This window comes from Spermophilus citellus (assembly GCF_964194105.1).
Source record: "Spermophilus citellus genome assembly, chromosome: 4".
NCBI classification, from domain to species: Eukaryota; Metazoa; Chordata; class Mammalia; order Rodentia; family Sciuridae; genus Spermophilus; species Spermophilus citellus.
The window spans coordinates 169,599,934-169,619,324 of NC_138185.1; the positions used below are offsets into that span (position 1 = coordinate 169,599,934).

General features: G+C 40.2%; 1 protein-coding gene across 2 annotated transcripts in view; it reads left to right on the plus strand.

The window, feature by feature from the left end:
* Nucleotides 1-5,243: 5,243 nt before the first annotated feature.
* MDGA2 (MAM domain containing glycosylphosphatidylinositol anchor 2) overlaps nucleotides 5,244-19,391 on the plus strand; it is a gene marked incomplete at both ends in the record, with an annotated part of 775,899 nt that continues 761,751 nt past the window's right edge. For both annotated transcript variants that reach the window (XM_081292268.1, XM_081292269.1), the window contains one exon: nucleotides 5,244-5,529. In XM_081292268.1, the coding sequence (XP_081148394.1) occupies nucleotides 5,244-5,529 (286 nt within the window). The remainder of the gene's footprint in view (nucleotides 5,530-19,391) is intronic.

The window sequence follows — 19,391 nt, forward strand, 5'->3', positions numbered from 1 at the left end:
ATGTAGCTACCCCACTGTGGGATATAGTCCTAGCAAGCTGCACTTTGCCCAGGTATCTGTGACTAATAAAAATAGGGCAAATGCAAGGAAGTGTGGAACAACAACTTAGTGTGTAGCATTTCCAAGAGTTTACCTATATACCACTAAATATTTTCACATTCTTGTTTGCTTTTGCAAAATGCCCAGGCAATAGTGTATATGGGAGTCTGTGTGATTTAACTAGCTGGCAGGGAAATTGGAAATAAATGAAAATAACATACAAGGTTTGACATTTGTGTTGTGTAAAGAGGCCAGATTGAAAAGAAAAGACAGATTTGTCACTGATAGTCTGAATTTGCCCTCAGCTGTATCTCCAGAGTGACTAGTTTTTCCCGTTTCTTTCCTTTTACCTTGGGTGGATCTTCACAAATGATAATGTCCATTGCTGCACCTATGAGAGAGGATGCTCTTGAATGGACCCTGGAAGTAACACAATTTGGGCTTCCTTATGGTGCTATGCCCCAGGTAAAATCCATATTCAGTGTGAAAATCCAAGAAACTGGTTGCCAATGTCTTGGCTTGGCACAAGATCACGAGCCACCACACACCTTGTAGATTCAAACAGCAATTCTTTATTCCCGAACTCACACCGGCCTCCACACACGCTCTGGGGCAATCCCAGTTCTCCTGCGGCCCAATTCACCTACTCCACGAGGCTTTTTTCCAAAATCCCATTTGAATCTCACGAGAACTCAACGGAAACAAGCAGCAGGAACACCCTAATCCCGGCAGCAATAATCTTCAACCTCCAACTTCCCTAAAACCCCTATTGTCTTAAACCAGGAACGCCCTAAACCCAAGGAGCTGGATACTTCCTCAAACTGCAGGATACACCCTAATCCTGGATCCACCCTGGTCATTGAGCAGGGTCACCTTTCTCAAACACACATGCTGTGTCACAGCAAATTTCCAAGGCAAGTCCATTTAACATGGGGTACGCTGGCAAGGAAATATCGATGCGTCATTCCTACTTGGCAATGGCCCTCAGCAACTGGTGACCTCTGAAATTATTTATATACTACTTCTGGAGGAAATTTCTCTGATTGGGCCACATAAAATATGCTGTGTCTGATTTCTTAAGAGTCTCTGGAGCTTTGAAGGCAAGGAACACTTGTCTTCTCTAAGGTAAACCATCTCTGCTTTTCTTAAGGCTTAGCTCAGGGTCTCCACCTGGAGGCCTTACACAGCCAGTGCTAGGTGTGGCTACATACATCATATCTGTTGGTCAGTGAAATCTAAAACAAAGTTGAATTTCAAGGAAAAATACCTTGGGTTTATTGAACTTCCAGTTATTTCTATCAGTAATATGCACAGTATTTTCATAGGAACAAAAACATTAAATGTAGTACAGTTTTTCTTCTGTTATATAATCCAACTAAAGGTTGCATGTAAAATCTGCCTCACCTATGCCCAATACTTTATTTATAGTACTTATAATGTTAATAGAAGTAATGGTGTATGTGTTGACCAAACATCCTGGTCAATAGAATGTGTGCTTCTTAAGGGAATTATGTTTATAAATCCATAAATGTGCAATATGTAGGATAAAACCTGGATCAGAGTAGATGCACCTGGCTATTTCTTCAAGTTTTATTTCAACAAAAATTGAAAAAATTGCAAAATGACCAGTTTCCTTAATGTTTTTCCCAAGATTCAAATATTTCACTCAGGAATTGTTGAGGGATCTATGGCAAATGGTTCTTCCCTGTGCAGAAATATGCACTCTATGGAAATGAAAGTCCCTATGCTCCTGAAGCTTATGTCCTAATGCTGAAGGTTAAGAAGAGTAATCTACCATATGACCCAGCTATCCTACTCCTTGGTGTTTATTCTAAAAAAATAAAATTAGTATACTATCATGATATAGGTACATCAATGTATATAGCAGCACAGTCCATACTAGCCAACTTATAAAACTAGCCTCAGGTGCCCACCAACAGATAAATGAATAAAGAAAATGTGGTATATATACACAATGACTGGAACTGGAGAACAGCATGTTAAGTGAAATAAGCCAGATTCAGAAAATCAAGGGTTGAATATTTGCTCTCATATGTAGAAGCTAGAGAAAAAAAAAAGCAGGGGGTGGGGAATCCCAGAAAATTTTAAGAAAGTTCATTGAGTAGAGGAAAGGAATTGAGGGGGAAGGAACATGGAGAATTGAGGGTTGGGAAAATGCAGGAACTGTGAAATGAAATTGAACAAATTATGCTAGGTATATACCACAAAGAATTTCACCTCTATTTGTATCTCTAAAGCACTGATTAAAAAAAAAAAAAGAGCTGTAAATAAATAGAAGGAAGACCAGTAGAGTAAAGGAAGGGGCACAGAGGAAGGAGGAGGGGAGAAGAAGAGAAAGTACTAAGGACTGAAATGGAACAAATTATATTTCATGCATGTATGATTAAGTAAAAATGAATTCCAATGTTGGGTATAACTATACTACACTAATGAAAACATTTAAAAAGAGTAATTTACATTAGGTATACTTACTTTGTCTGGGTTCCTTTGTTAAAATTATACACTGGCTTTTGGGGGAATGATAAAATATTCCAAGCTAGAGTATTGAAAACACTCAAAAGAATCTATGATTTCATAACTAAGAGTTGAAAAGGACAGTACAAATATAGAGGTAAAGTACGGAGCTCCCATCTGAGAGAGTAGTTGCAGTTAAGTGGCTCATGAAGCTACTGTGCTGCAGTGTGCAGGAATGATCTACTTATAAAAGGCAGAATCATAAGACAAATTTTCCCTACAGGTGACCACTAAGCCAGCTTCAGTCATTTCCCTTCAGAAATGCCTTACATTGAATTTTGCTTCTAGAGATACTTCATGCCATCTAGTGAAAGTGGAATCTCATAAATAAGGGGTCCTCAAAGATGTGAGAGGCATCCTCTGGGACCCTTTCAAATTTCTTGGTTGCTCACATCTTGCAAACCTAGAAGGTAAGCACAAGCTCACACCTTATAAAAATAATATGCACAATTCACTTAAGTGAGAAAAGGAACCTGGGTGGAAAAAGGAGGGGGCATTCATTTTCTAGTGCTTGGGGTCCCTTCCCTCCAGCAGAAGCAGAGTATGAAGAGAGGGACCTGCAGTGTGCTATAGCAATCTGTTATGGGGACCGAGAAATGAATACTGTGTTCAGATTTTTCATAGTAATTACTTTTGTAACACATGTATAAATGCACGTTTTAAACTTTGTCAGTCACTGTCCTTCTCTGAATTATATTCAACAAAGTGAATTGCATAAACACTAATTATTTTGATTAAAGAAACACATTACAGCCCCTCCAATGTTCCTAGATTTTCCCTCTTGTTTTTTAGTGAAGGAGTTTTAAACCTGTTCTAATGTAAATTAAAGATGCTTTGAATTTTGTAATCCTTGTGTAACCATGAATTTTTTAAGCTCCTCAAGTTAGCTCTGCTTCAATGAAAGCCCTTTCTTTCACAAAAGGGAAAATATTTTCCAAGCAGTTAACTTTAAGAGACAGTACATATAAAATAAACTAATCTCTGAACTCCTAGTGTCCCACCCCCCACCACGAGCCTTCATCCGTTGTCACGTCCATAAAAAACACATTAAAAAAAAAGATAGAAATGAGGAATAAACGATGCCACTTCCAAGTGCTGTGGCCTGTTCTGCCCTCTAGCCAAGCAGAACCGATACTAGAAGACCTTGGGCTGCGGGGAGGGGATAGTGTGTCCTGTAATTACCGGGAGTCTAAGGTGGTAGCTGGCCCTTCCGCGTGCAAACGCAAACAGCAGCATCAGAAATAAATAACAGGCACTCGCCCCCACGGAGCTCCGCGAGAGCCAGGGAAGGGCCTCGGCAGAGTGGGCTGGAGGCCGGACGCCACTGGCCTCGCAGAACCGCCCGGCGCTGTCCATACAGATGAGCTCCTCCGCTGATACAAGAAAGCAGAGCGAAGGAGGAGCGGAGGAGGCGCGGAGGAAGGCGGCAGAGCCGCGCACCCAGCTTTGACGTCGCCGGGCTGCGGCTACCAGCTCGCGCTCTCAGCACGTAGCACACAACGTGACCACACACAGCCTTCCTCCCCGGCAGCCCGTCCGCCTGCGCTCCGTTCGCCGCTTGGCCCTCCGCCTCCTCCCTCCTTTCGCCTCCGCTGCGCGCACCCCCGCGCAAACCCAGGGATTCCGGCCATCGTCGGCCCCGGGCGCTCGCCGCCCAGCCCAGCACCTCTGCCGCAGCTACCGCCCGAGCGGCGGCCACGCAGCCTGGTGTCCTCCGCAGGCGGCCGCTCCCGCGTTCACCTCTGGATGCCAGCACTACATTAGCCCAGGCGGGGAACCCCTTCTGCGGCTCCCTCCTCTAAACTCCCGCTTGTCCCGACCGCCCCCACCCCCTCCACCTGACGGGGGCGGCGCGGAAGCGAAGAGGACGCGCGCAGTGCCGGTGGGCACGCGTAGACGTGTGTGCGGATCGGTTCTGTGCTTGACATTCTCCCTCTCTTGCAAGTGGCGTTGCCTGGACTCTGCTTTTGGCTCCTGGAATTGGTGCGGCCGGCCAGAGCACCCTCTTCGCTGGCGGGGCGCTAAAGGCTATCTTGGAGAACAGTGGCGGTGGCTGTAGCGGCTGAGGCTGGTGCCTGGTGGAGCTCCAGACGCACACTCCGCTCCCTGTTGGACCCCTCTTTTCTCCCCTCCTCCCTTTCCCTCCTCCCCACCCCCGTTTCCCTAGCCTTACTCCTCTTCTTCCTCCTCTCCGGGTTCGGAAATGCAAGTCTGTATCGTGTAACAGGATTGGCGTTGCAATGGCAACTGATGGAATGGGGGAAGGCAAGACAGCAGGGCTGGGGGCTCCGGACTGCAGGCGGGCGGGCCGCTGCCGCCGCTTGACGCTCCTCTGGGGACCTTCGCGAGTTACTTTGTAAAGGAGAACCCAGGCGAGATAGCCCTGCTTGGTGCCCGGGGTCAGAGGCCACTTCCTGCTCCTCAGCTGTTCAAGCCAGGCTCCACCGCGCGGTACCCCGGGCCCCCTGCCCGCGCCTGCCGCCAACCCAGCGCTCCGCCGCTGCAGGCGCTGCGGAGACTGGAGCCCGCTTCCCTGAAGAACACTTCGCCTCGCGGCTCCCCTTCCCATCACCGCCCCCTGCTCCTCCCCGGCGTCTGCGATTTTCTCAGGCGCCCGGTGTGAGTGCGGCGTGCGTGTGTGTCAGGGTATTGTGTTTGTGTGTGTGTGTATGTGTATGAGTGTGGGGTGTGCTGGGCTCCTGCGCTCCGCTCGCGGCCGCCGCCTGGGAAGGACGGACGGACCGCGCTGCTTCCTTCGGCGAGCGGTTCCCGGGCACCTCGGCTCGGCCCGGACGCGAGTGGAGCGCGCCTGGCTGGCCGCCGGCCTCCGGAAGGTCCCACTGCATCCCCCCTGGGCTGGATATGTTCATGTTCACGTGAAGATGGATTTAGTGTACGGTCTCGTGTGGCTGCTGACAGTCCTCCTGGAGGGGATCTCTGGCCAAGGAGTGTACGGTGAGTGGAATCGCGACGCTATCGTGACCTTGTGATTCTTGGGCAAGATAGGCTGGTGAGCTAAAAAGCACGATTCGCGCCGTTCCAGGGCCCCTCCCGGCGTGGCATTTGATTTACACTTCATCACGTTATTGGGAGCGATAAGGAGGCAGCGAGCGCGCTGCGGATTGGGCTGCTAGCGGCTCCCCTGGCGCCTCGACTCGGGGCTCAGAGTTGGGTCGAGCCGGCAACATCGCACTTCAGCGTATGAGTATCTTTGCACTTGATTTATCCCCGCGGGGGACATGAGCTTTAGCAGTCTTCTATTTAATAATGCTTTGGCTCCTTGCATGCCGCGGTGTCGTTGCCGCGGTTTCCCCCGAAGGGAAGCTTCAAATGTGACCCCCGTAAGTCTCCCCACCCCTCTCCGCCCCCCACCCCCGCCCGCCTCCTCCTTCTCTCCACCTTTTTCTTTTTTCTGTGAATGCCTACATGACTTGATTTTCCGGCTCAGGAAGTGGGGTGACAGTTGAGTTGCGTTCTGCACCAGCCGTTGCCATGAGCACTGACTTGGGGAGGGGAAATAGCAGGCAAGATTCTCAGTGCCAGACACAATTAAGGGACATGTTTGTGTGAATGGATGAGCAAATGCATGAATGAACGGACGACCAAGTCCGCGCAGGACATCAGCTCGCTGTAACCAGAACACTATCTCAGCTCTTCCCCAGAAAATCCAGATCTGGAAGGGTTAGGACATAACAAGCGTGAGCTTGTTAATTGGAAGGTTTTGAAGTCCTCAGAAGCAAATTCAGGTTCCTTTGCCTGTCAGCAGTTGGCACTCTTGGCTTTCGGCATTGAAAACACACACACACACACACACTCTCTCTCTCTCTCTCTCTCTCTCTCTCTCTCTCTCTCTCTCTCTCTCACACACACACACACACACACACACACACACACACACACAGGCTAGTAATGGGCTAAAATGTAAGTCCTCTCCTGGGACAAGCAGGCGGTGCCCCAGAGAAAAAGAACTTTTATGTCCTCAAGTTATGGTATGAGGTTAAGGTTAAGGGGCAGCCCTATGGAGGATAGCAGGCTAAGACTCGCCCACAACTCCCGATCCTGCTTCAATACCCATGGAATGTGTGCTGGAAATGAAGCCCACATTATCTTTGGTTTCACTCTGGGGTTTAGATTCCAGCAGTGCAGGGCTAGGTCAATAACTGCCTCAGGGCCAAGAGGCAGGAGTATTTGCGGAAGTGTCAGAGTTTTCCCCGCAGACCCTAGAACTGACTGCGGAATGGTCATGGGTGCAAGTGGACCTTGAGTCCTCAAACTCTCTGATAACACGTAGTGCAGAGTGGGCGGATGTTTGAGGAGGAATGCGGGTGAGCATTCCTGTGCGTTATGTCCTGGGCTGAGCGGTGCTGGGGAGTGGAAAGGGGTGGTCTGCTGCAGAGAGCTCGGGTCCCTCCAGTGCTCCATCTGCTACTCCTCTTTCCTGCCTTCTTCCTAGGTTCTCTCCTTGGCTTGGGTCTAGAAACCTTCACTTTCTGCCTCCTCTAGGCATCTTAGTTTCGGCGCCCCTCCCCCACCTTCCCAAATGAGAGGACTTGCCTGACAGCAGCGGCGGTTGTAGCAGCGGTAATGGTGGTGGGTGTGTGTGTTTTGTGGTACTTGAGTGCGGGAGCCAGACGCTCAGTCTCCTCAAAGATTGACTGGAGGCAGGCGGTGGGACTTGAAGAGAGGAGAAATTCATTTAGTGCTCTTGTGACTCTGCTGGACTCTTGTCCTCTGAACAGCTGTAAGAGGCTGGTATTCTTGGGATGAGGATTGTTGGTGATAAAGCCTTCTCAAAGGGCTATTCCTTGGTCTTGGGAAGTCTGAATCCCTCTCATCCATGCCCAGGTCTGCATTTCTCTCCCACTGGTTCAGATCATCCTAGCTAAAAGGAGTTTGTTTTGCTTTTAAAATTCTCTCTCTCTCTCTCTCTCTCTCTCTCTCTCTCTGTGTGTGTGTGTGTGTGTGTAGAGGGTTAACAAGAAGTGACAAAAAAATGGGAAGAAGTGGAATACTGCAAGGGTGGCTGCAACTGCAAGGATTAGAAGGGAATGGTACCATTTTCCTGTCACTTTTGGTTAGATTGTTTGTCTTGATAAATCTCCTTTTGGGCAGTGGGAACTCATAAGGTCCAGTAGTGGACATAAATTGAAATCAATTTCATTAACATACTCTTGAGCCTGTGTCACTTAACAATAAAGGAGAAGGTAGTTCCACAACTGAACTGGTGATTATGAATAAGGTTGGTGGTCTTTGTTTTAATATTGATGTGGTTATTAGTCACATAACTAGGAATAGAATTGGCTTTGTGAAAAAAAATATATTAATCACCTTCCCTGGCCATCATAAATGTTACCGATATTAGGTGGGCTAAAAATTCATTTATATATTTCTTTTCAAATTTGTTTTACATATCACAGTTGTTAGATTCTTAAACTGTGGCCTGGAATCTTCAGCATCAGCATTATCTTGGAGCTTGTTAGAAGTACTAATTCAAGGACCTCTTCTAGACTTTTTACATCAGAAATTCAGAGTGTGCTACTGAGCAATGCCAGTTGATCACCAGTGGTGATGATCAAGATGCACTCTAAAGTCTGGAAACCCTTGCCATGGACTTAAACTTTCATTGCCTTGACATTGTAAATCATTACCTTTCTTAATCCAGAGTAGTTTTATTTTTTTTTATTTATGGGAGAATTTATAGGGAGAGAGCAGTTTGCTTTTATTTAGTTAAAAAAGGTCAATTGTAAAAAACACAGATATAAGATTTAGTTTTAGGTTAGAAAATGGTTTTTGAACATCTTATATGAAGATCTTCATAAATGATTAATTTTAAAATAAAGCAATTTTAAACAGAGACTTCAAATACCTGGATAGTAAATTGGCTAGTATAAAAGTTTTATCCTTTATTTGCCCATATTTGTCATATGTAAAACTTATACTATACTACAAAACATTATTTCTTAACAGTATTTTAGGTAGGTTCAAAAGGACATAAAAAGTAATTTCTAGGTAACTTAGGCAATTCCTTACTCTTTTACTTCCTGGCTGACTAACTCTGAACATGAAATTAATATTTTAATTTTTAGTAAATTTAAAATATTTATATAAACATGTGGATTATATTGTCAATATAATATTCCTGTTGTGCTCAATCAGCTTAGGAATTATGGGCAGCACTTAAATGTAAAAGTTTCTGTTATAGCAAGGAATTTTTTTTTTCATTTTTCTTGGATATTATTTAGCAATCTAACCATATGATGGCTTACATTTATATGTGATGTAGCAGTTGGTAAAAAAGATTATCCTTTAACTGCCTATCCAACAATAATTCTGATGTCATACTTTTTGAAAATTGGATTTGTTCTGTATATTCCGTACATATTTCATTTCAGATGTGATATTGCAGTAATAATAATTATTTGAAAACATTTCTGAGGGATTGCAAAAATCTCTTCATAATAGAGCAACATAAAAAATCATGTTCTTTTTAATTTTTTTCCTGATACTTGGAGATTAAACCTCACAACATTTAATCACTAAGCTACATCTCTAATCTTTTTATTTTATCATTATTTTTAGACAGGGCCTTGCTAATTTGCCCAGGATGGCCTTGAACTTGTGATCCTCCTGCCTCAGCCTTGTGAGTTACTAGGATTTCAGCCTGCACCACTATACCTGGCTAAGTTCATGTTAAGCAATAGATTCTTCTTCCTTGAATTTTAAAATAGTTATTTACATTAAGAATTTTCCAAAAATACTCTTATAACTTTCAAGTTTTGCTTGGAATTTCTTTTGGTTTAAACACAACTGAAAACCAAAAGTCATAAAACAAGCATTTCTGGCCTTATTAATTTGCTGCACTCACATTGCATTTTATTTATGATAACAAATTAGACATAGCATCAAGGATAAGAATACAAACTCCAGTTTATATTCTTAGTGATCTGAAGTATTTTACTGATATCAAAATTTTCCTTCATTATTTGTTATTAAATTGTTTGGACTACTAAATTGTGTTTTCTAGAGGTAATGTTGATAATAACTTAAAATTAAAAATCATACTTCCTGTAAATTGTTCAGTTGGCTTCCAAAAAAGGAAAAATTCCACTGATCCGTACTGTATTTTCATTTCTGGTCATTGTGTTCTTAATGTCCAAGGCTGTTACTAAAACCTTCTGATTACAGTAGCAAAGAAAATCCTCACTACAAATGAAAAACAAAATAAAACTCCAAGTCTGGATAGTTTTTGTGGGAAACAAACCAAACAATTACTTGATACCCTGAAATAGTTAATATGCTGTTCAAAATTGCTTCCAGTATATATATTGAAGGAACATATAGAGAAATTTTATCAAACACGTGTTTGACGCATTAGCAATCTTTATTATTCCAATAACATCAATAAATCTCCCACAATTTAAGCATGACACCCTACGCAGTAGCTGGACAGAAAGGCTTGGTGGAATTGAGAATAAGGAGATAAGTGAGATCAGAAGGATCTCAAAGAAATTTCAGACTGTGGGTGGGTTGAATTTGTTCGACAGATTGTCTTTGATGGCAGGATAAAGTTACTATCAAAGGTCAGTGGGCCATCATGGCTAGTCTCAGGATTTTGCCACCAATATAGCAAAGTCATCTCTGGATCCATTGTTGGGGATTTTGTCCAGTTTGGGTTTGCAAAGCCTTGAGACAGGATACTGCTTTTAAATGAATCATCTTTAGGGCATGAGCCCAAAGAGGAGGAGGAGATGACTTCAATAAACACTGCTAAAAACAATGTGAAGCTTTGTTATACAAATAAGCTCTGACCTCTCTTCCCACACCTCTGTCCCTACACCCAAACAGACAGGGTTATGTTGCACCCTCCTTGGCCACTTGAGCTGCCCACTGAATTTTGTTATTATTTTTTGTCCATTCAAGTTGGTTCTTGCTAGTTATACATATTTTCACATGCAAAATCGGCAGTTTATTTTATTCCGTGTTACTGGCTCATGTCCTAAAATTCCCTGGGGAAGCCCCTAAATTTGATAATAAGTACTTTAGACTGAGGAGGTTATATGTCAAGGCCAAAGAATCATTTAAAGTGAATAAAGCAGTGATGGTGCCAGGGTTCTGACAATTAGTCAGAGGTAAAGGTTTAGAGATTAAATAATTTTGATGAGTAGATACTACAGAAGAAATTCTACAGAGGCATTTTTTCATTTTCTTACTTTCTTTGATTAATTATATTGTCTCTGAATCTGATTCTTCATATTTGTACTGTGTCATTATAATGATTTTTGTTTTACAGTTTCTGGACCACCTTACACATTTCTCGAGAGGCAGGGTACCAACAAAATTTTCTGCAAGAGGGTGCTTTGTATTCTTTACAAAAATGTGTTGTTTTAATGTGATTTGGGTAGAGCCCATGAGGAGGCAACTGTAGCATGTGTCTCATGGGTTCAGTTTATGTCTTACTAAGACTATGCTAGGAACTGTGGTCTAGGGTTGCTTTCCAGGTATACAGGTGATTCATCACTCATGTTTTCTGGCTTTGTCTTGGAGGTTTGGGAAGAGACTTCCAGAAGTTGAGTTTAAGGCTTGTGACCCATAAAGGCAACTGCAATGAGCCAGGTATGCTAGCCTCAATATGGAATTGAACTTCAGAGCTTGTGGTCTTTGGCAGGTAAAGTTGTACTATTTGCTTCAGGTTAAATTGGGGAAGATCTTCTTTACTCTCCTTGTTGGGTATTTTGCAAGGATATGCAAAGTATTATATTGAATGTATTTCAAGTATGAATAGGTGAGCATTTTTAGCTTCATTATAATTGCTATTAACTGAATAGTCCCACAGAATGAAATTTCATTTCTTTGCTTCAGTGACTGTCAATGTAAATATATTAGAGAAGGCTGAATAAATGGTTGCATTCATAGAGACCCGTGTCCTATTTTTATTTTCAAATCCAATTAATAAACTTTTGACCCTGCCAAATCATAAAGTTATGAGAAGAGACTTTAAAATATCATTAAATTATCCCACTAATTTAAGATACAATGGTTTTACCATTATGCCAGGCAGTTGGAGGTCTTATGCTGTATGTGAAATATCTTTTTTGTAGAGTCCAGGCACATTCATTGGATTTTTTTCAAATTACTGAAAGCTCTCATGTTCTATTGTTGGGGTACTCATGTATTTTCTGGTTTATACCAGTACAGATCTATTTTCTTTCCTTATTATCCTACCCTTCACCAATCTCATGCAAGATCTTTTTTATATCAGTTTCTTGCTACTGTTCCAAGACACTATGTCATTTCTAATCTTATATTTTAAAATACTATTTCCCTTCCTGTTGATGTCACCGATTGAATTGAGTAAAAAAGATGATTTCCATTTCATCATTTGAATCATGTATTCTCCAGGAGTTTATAATCACAGAAGAAAACTTCAACTATTAGGTACATACCTTTTGACTACCACACATTTCCTGTAAGTTTATTATTGAACACATCTTATGGTAGGATGAAAGATATTAGAAATTTTATCTTGTAACTTATTGTCTTTGACTTTTAGTATGCTACCTCTATAACTTTGCACAACAATGGGGGCGGGGCTGGGGTTGTAGCTCAGTGGCCAAGCTCTTGCCTAGCACATGTGAAACATTGGCACTGGTTTCCATCCTTTGACCAAATAAAAATGAATAAAGTCATGCTGTTCATCTACAACTACAAAAAAAAAAAAATTAAAGAATAAGGGACATCAGTTTGTTTTTGGCCAAGTCTATATATTAAGGAGTTGTGTTGTTGCTAGATAGGGTCAAGTATGTGATATACTTCACCATATCTGTAAGCAGTATACTTTTTGTCTTACTTTGTTGTAATGAAAATAGAGGAAAATCAGATAATTGAGAGGTATCATGGAAAGGTAAACACATCTGCCTCAAGAGAAAGGGTTGGTTCACAGCTAGTGTCCCAGAGTCCTACTGGACAACACATAAGGCAACTGAGATCTGAAAGAAGCAAGTGGAAGAAAAATGCATCTGCCCTTTAAGCAATGGCAAAACAGCAAAATCATATTTTATTTTCTGATGTAACTAGAACTTTGCTCAAGTGCATCAGAGTAAGAAAGAAAAATGCCTGTTGTCTGGCTGAAGGACATCTTCAGGGAGATTTTTCTGGTCTTCCGAAGGGAAAGATGAAGGTATGTGGAGCTCTTAAGTAGAACTTGTGGTTATTGAGACCGGATAATTTTTCCTCATGATTAATTGTATGATTTGGGAATGTGGCACAGATTAAACATTAGGGCCTTCTGTTTTTTGCTTCTGACTGTACCTGCAGTCCATACCACTCCTCCTGTGGCCTTCTCACTATAAGGCTACAATGAAGGATAGAAAATACTTGAGGAAGACATGCTGCTATCCAGATATTGTTACCAGAGGGGATTTTACACAAATTAAATGTTAAAGTCGAGTAATTGAAAATCAACAAATTATTACATAGCTGCTTTGTATGATTCATGTAGCTATACAGTAAGGACTATAAACTCTAAGACTTAGAAGTTGATTAAGGAGATAAAATCAAGTGGAAACAAATAAAATAGGGCTCTGTAGGAAATATACAAATGTTCGTGCCTAAGTAAGAGAGGGCAATTACAGTTGCTATTAGAGATAGAGATAGATAGAGGAAACTTGAAATAGCTGGCAGATATGTGATTCTTTGATACTTGGGAACTTGCTCCTATATTTATGTCCACCAATATTCTGAGTTGGTGTGTATCCAGCAGGAAGCCGACTGACCTGTTCTTTAGCAGAGAGGATAGTATCTCAATCTGTGAGATACTGAACCCGCCCCATATCCATATGGATTTGGCAAACTTGAAACTGCATGGAGGCTCCTTTTGGAGTTAAAAGTAGAAAACTTTCCAAAGTTTTAGAGTGCTAAGAAGAAGTGCTGCTTAGAAGCAGCAGAGCATGTGTCCAGAATGACTTAAAACATCATGTTGTTCTTTGCAAAGGCACAGCCACTAAGATGAATGCATTGCCCCCTTGAAAAGACAGATATATGCTTTCATTGTGGTTTTTTATTCCCCTGCCTGTGCAGCTGGAAACAGCTGGGTAAGTTGGGCTTTCTTCTTGTTCAGCAGCTACTTTACTGTGTTTTCCCAGGCAAAACCTTAATACCTGTACCCCAGTTTCTAAATCTAGTAAACTTTTAGAATAGTGGGCCGATGTAGAGAGGAAATGTAAGAAATAGCAAAAGTTTTAAAAGTGTGTCTGCATTTTTATACCTGAGATTGAGGAGGAAGAGCATGGAGAGGTCCTCTCTTCTTAAAAAGTTATGCTCAGATGCTCCAGAAAGTGAAATGCACAATGAAATTGCCATTTTAGATTTTAGAACAGAATAAAGGACTACAAAGTAACAAAGAGCATGAATAATTTTCTCTGGAAATAATATCCAGTGTGTCGGTCTCGCAGAAAATGACTCAGGAGGTGTGTTTTTAAACACTGTATAAAGCATTAGTAGGTGCATGAAACTTCTCTCTGGAATTGTATTTTGTATGCACATGTAGTTGACATTGCTTCTGAAGGAGCTAGCTGCCAGCACTCAACCCACATGATCCAAGGATTTCTCCTGCCCCTTAATAGTGCGGGTCAGCAGGAAGCTGGTATTCTCCCTCATTTGAGAGCTCCAAAGAACATTATTGTAACACAAGATTATGGTCATGGGTAAATTTATGCTTATGTAAGTATACATGTGTGTTGAAATATATGGATAAATATTTGTATATCAAGAAGCAACAATATTTTTGATATCCTCTATCCTGAGACTAATTGAAAAGTAGAAGTATATAAAAACAAGTCATTTGGATGAGAAAAACGGGAATATATTTGTAAGAATACTTAGTTGTACTTTACAAATAAAAGCAGAAAATAAGGAAAAATAATTAAATGAGATCATCATAAATTTATTGTGTAACATCGTTTTTTGATCTTACAGTGAACAAAATTACTGATTCCCACCTACTCATTTAAAAATCTTTTAAAGCTAAGAATTAATTGAAAATGCTGGGTCCTCATTCAGTGTTAAACTGTGACATCCATATACATAAGAAAGCATTATATATATGCTACACTTTAATAATCTTTGGAAAAACACTTTCTACTTTTTGAGAATGAAAGAGTTCATTTCTATAATTTATGTTCATATTCATAAAATGTCAGGATATTAGCTGTTTATTGGTTGTGCTTGTGGATCAGGTATACCTTTAATCAAACCACGTGATCTTACTCAGGACTGTGAACAGATGACAAGATTAATTGAGAAGAATGTCTCCATTTTATGGAATGAACAAAATTGACTTTGTTTAAACAGGTAACCTTGAGCATACAGTAGACCCTATAACATGTCCAGATAGAACAGCCATGTAGTTTGGGTGTTCATTGTCAGTCTTAACCTCAGCACCTCAGAATTTATGAAGCTATTATCAAGAACCAATAAAGTTAATATTTTTATTCTGTTTCTGTATTGGTTCTTTGCTTTTCATGACTTACTCTAGACCATTATTGTGATTCTGCCTTATCCTTGTAGTTATTTTTCTTTTGGTTCATGTTTCACACTGATTTGGTCCACCTGCCTCCTTTCCTGTATCAAAGCTGCTATATTTATTTTAAAGTTTTTCATCTGAGTCCATAATTAATCAAAGCTCAATCTTTGGTTAATCATGGATTCATCTAAAAATGTTTTGATGAAATGGCATCTCTTCTCCGTTATGACCTATTCCTATGGGGTTGTCAGTTATATAATGATATCACCACTGTGAAAACAAGGGTCTGGGAACCTCCCAGTCTTTCCCTACGACAAGAATGATTCCCAGTAGGCTGCAACCTGAAATAATCTGCCTTGTTACTCAGAGGCTGCTCATTCTGATTATTTCCTGTGCCTCGCTGGCACATCCCTCCATTTGCAGCAGCTGGCTTTGACAGTAGCCGTCTTCCCGCTCACTGTGATTTTGCTGTTAAACTCTAATATCATTATATTTTGTTGGTTAATATTTTGAAAAATTTGTCTGTCATCATTGAAATTCACTTGTTAATGTCCTTTCCCTCTGAGCGTGCTATGACAAGAAGTACTTTGAAACCTTTATGTTTAACCATGTCTCCAGTTTCAAAGAAGGGCTAAAGAAGTTACACAGACACACAGGCAATCTATAAATATGTATTTGCATATAGAGTGTATGTATATTTACTGTAGAATGTATTCATAAATATAAATGGCTTAACTATGTAAGTATATACGTATGAATATGTATGTATTCATAGAATGGGTCTCATGGAGTGATAGCTGAACTTTATTTAGGTTCAATTCAAGGAACTGGGAGGATTTCCTGCTTCACTTGCAAAGCCGACCCTGATTTAGTGTTGGCAGCCGGGTATGTAAGCCCTCACCTGACCTTCATTTTTTAAAAATATCTTTTATGATACACTCACGTTTGTATTGTTCATGAGTTTAAAATATTGCTGTTAGAAACTCATATTCCTTGTCTTTCCTTCTTTATTTGAAGGAGAACTCTTTCTTAGCTGCATAACAGCAATCCATGTGGAGTTATTTTTTGACCTGCACTGTAGTGATATATACATTGAAGCCCAGCATCACTTATATACCGAGAACACTATTCCTGCTGTTGTATTAGTTAGGCCTTTTTCATGGTCTTTCTCTTTTTCAAGTGAGTTTTTAGTGCATCAAGTGTATCTGTGTTTCACACATGGGTACAAAAATACACCAACAAACCAAATTAAAGTGACTTTTATGGAGATCATTTTTTTTTACTGAAAACTAATGTACCATAGGATATAGTGTATTTTAATAAAATAATTGCCATTTAGCAAATCACTACTGTATGCCACAGCTGTTAGGAATATTTTATACATTATGCCATAATCTCATCTTTGAATGAGAGAGATTCAAAATCTGAAACTCATAAAGTTTAAATAGCTACCATACAGGTGCTGGTAGCTAATTTAGAATCAAATCTGACATGCATATTCAAATAATTATTTATACACCTTATATGTATTATTTAAATTATATTAAGATATGAGTACTTTATTATGATTAAAATATACAAATTAGCAAGCTCCAATTGTGCTGTGTACAAAACTTATCTGAACAGCATATGTTTGAAATACAATTTGGATGATAAACTTTACCTTTTTGCCCAAGAAATATATATAGGTAGCTAATGTCAGCACTTTTCATACCTAGAGTTTTCTTTCTTGGAATAGAAAGATATGATTCATATATATATATATGTGTGTGTGTGTGTGTGTGTGTGTGTGTGTGTGTGTGTGTGTTTTGAGCATTAAAATGCCCATACTGAGGATTCTGTCTGGTATAATGTATTTTGGACTGATAGATATTTTAAGCTTATTCATAATTAGTAACCCATAAAAATGAAGAAATGGTTCTACTATGTATTTTGCAGAAATGGTTATATTCCTCCATGTAAAATATCAGGCATGTGCTTATAAAAAATAACCACTGTCAGGTGTACTGCTTTATGTCCCCCAGGCTGATTAACAATCACTGGCCTTGGAAAGATTGATAGTTAAATGTCATATTTGGCCTGATTTTTGCCTTGAGCTCCCTCTGGGTATTGCTTGAGCATTTTTCGCACAGAGTTAATTGTGGAGACTGTATCAGCGCATTTCTTTTCTTGAAAATCTTGTTGTGTTCAAGAGGACAGTGGATTACAAGTTCGGCCCTTCTCTTAGCCAGCGAGTGAGTTCCTCAAACCTCAAAGCTTACAAATTAGTACAGTTTAGTGATTTGTTTTAGGCAGTTAGCGACAGGATCTGCTACTATAAAAGTCATTTTTCCTATGCTTTTTGAATGCAGTTATTGTGTTATATAGTATAACCCTGTACCATTCCAGCTATTGTGTGATTGATACAGAAACTGCTTCGATAGGAAACCATTTCAAGAGAGAACAGGAAAGGTATTATATTCAGCTGTAGTGCCATGCATTTCTAAGCAGCTGATGTTTTCTTTAACTGATAACCAACCCCCAAATTTTCAGAGGCAATTGACTCTTTAGAACTTTAACTCTTAATTCAGTCTAGCTGCAAGAGCAGTGCCCTGAAATTCATTATACATTCACATTTCACAATTGGGTATTCATTAATTCTGTAGTGTAACTATCTTGATACTGTATTTTAAAGGCAGATCTTCTTATTTTAAAAACATGGAGTAGCATTGCTTTTGTGAATTCCTTCTCTAAACAGTGACTTCTTAATACCTGAGCCAAATACTTAAAGCTAGTGGGATATACTTTTTGCACATTGAAATTGTGATAATATTGTCTAGTGGTGTGACTCTCATGTCTTTTGTAAGCAAATATTACAAATTAAACTGCAAGCATTTGTGAAGGAATAAAGTAAGATGAGTTAAATCCAGGTTCAGAAGTGTTTAACAGATTTCATGTTTCTACTTTTTCACACTTTTAATTCTATGTTTGGAAGTACTTACCAAATATAGTACACCCCCTTTTTATGTCTTGCTCCATTTTCAATTTTTTTTTGTTTTATTATGCCTTATATTTATGCTGTATTTGGGGTGAAGGAGAGTAATGACTTGATCACTGAGGTATAAAATGATATACCTATGACTTAAGTGTATCTATATTTTATGATTTATATAACTACAATATTAGTTATTAACAGTAATTTAATTGAATGTTTATAAAATATGGAACAGATATTCTTAAATAAAATAGAAGTTGAAATATCTTATACATCTGAAAATGCCATTTATATATATTTGGTTTTGACAAAAGTGAAGATTCTAGATAGTTTTAAATTTTTTCCTGAATTTGATCAAAAAATATTTTCTGGCAGCTTAACCATTGACTACTCCTCATTCATATTACATAGGTCTCTTCTTTCCAGTAATTACTATGACACTGTAGTGATTTTCATGTCATTAATGAAAGACTCAGACTTTCTTCCAATAGGAAGTTATTGATAAAGCAAATGATGAAACTAGTAAGAGACTTCCAACATACTCTTGTGCTCTGGCCTGGGAGACTGGACTTGAAGTTGCATGACAGGTGCACATGTGTTGGCCTGGCCATAGTCTTAGCTCAGAGAAATAAACAGAATGGCAAGAATTGTTTTATATTTATCACTGGGAGATGATAGAAGGCTCCCAGCTCATGAGAATTGGTTGGATAGATGATGGTAGGATGCAATGTCTGTGTGACGTAGATTGGCTTCTTCAGAGAAGGTGTACATGCAGGTGGGTACCCTCAAAAACCAAAATGCTTTTGAAGTATAGAGAGAGCCCAGGATGAGTGAAGGCAAAGGTGAACTGAGAAAATGGCAACAAAATCCTAACCTGAGTGAATGGGGTACTATGAAGCTAAGATGGATTGGCAGACATGTCCCAAATAGAGAAAATTGTTTATTTTCCTCCCTTTTGTACCAATCACTATACACAGGCTGCTCCGGGGAGGCACAGTATTTCTGAGTAAGACAAATACCTTTGGTTGAAGGCAGGTTCTGGGAGGAACTGCGTGGAAGCAGTTTTCAGGTAACATTGGAGAATGAATGTGTTCTGAATGATGCATCTCATCTTCTAAATTTCACCCTTTAACTGCTCACATTTTCTTGCTTATATGTGTTTATCTCATCTGAAAATTCATTAGCTAGAAGAAGGCTTCTTAGCCCTTAGAAGAGTTTGTGGGGAGAAATTCAGCACCTGCTGTTGTACCTGGTCTCAGAACTGTGACTGATGTCCCTCACCCCTCACCCCTTTTCTAGTAGCCTTTCTAGATCCTCCTTATT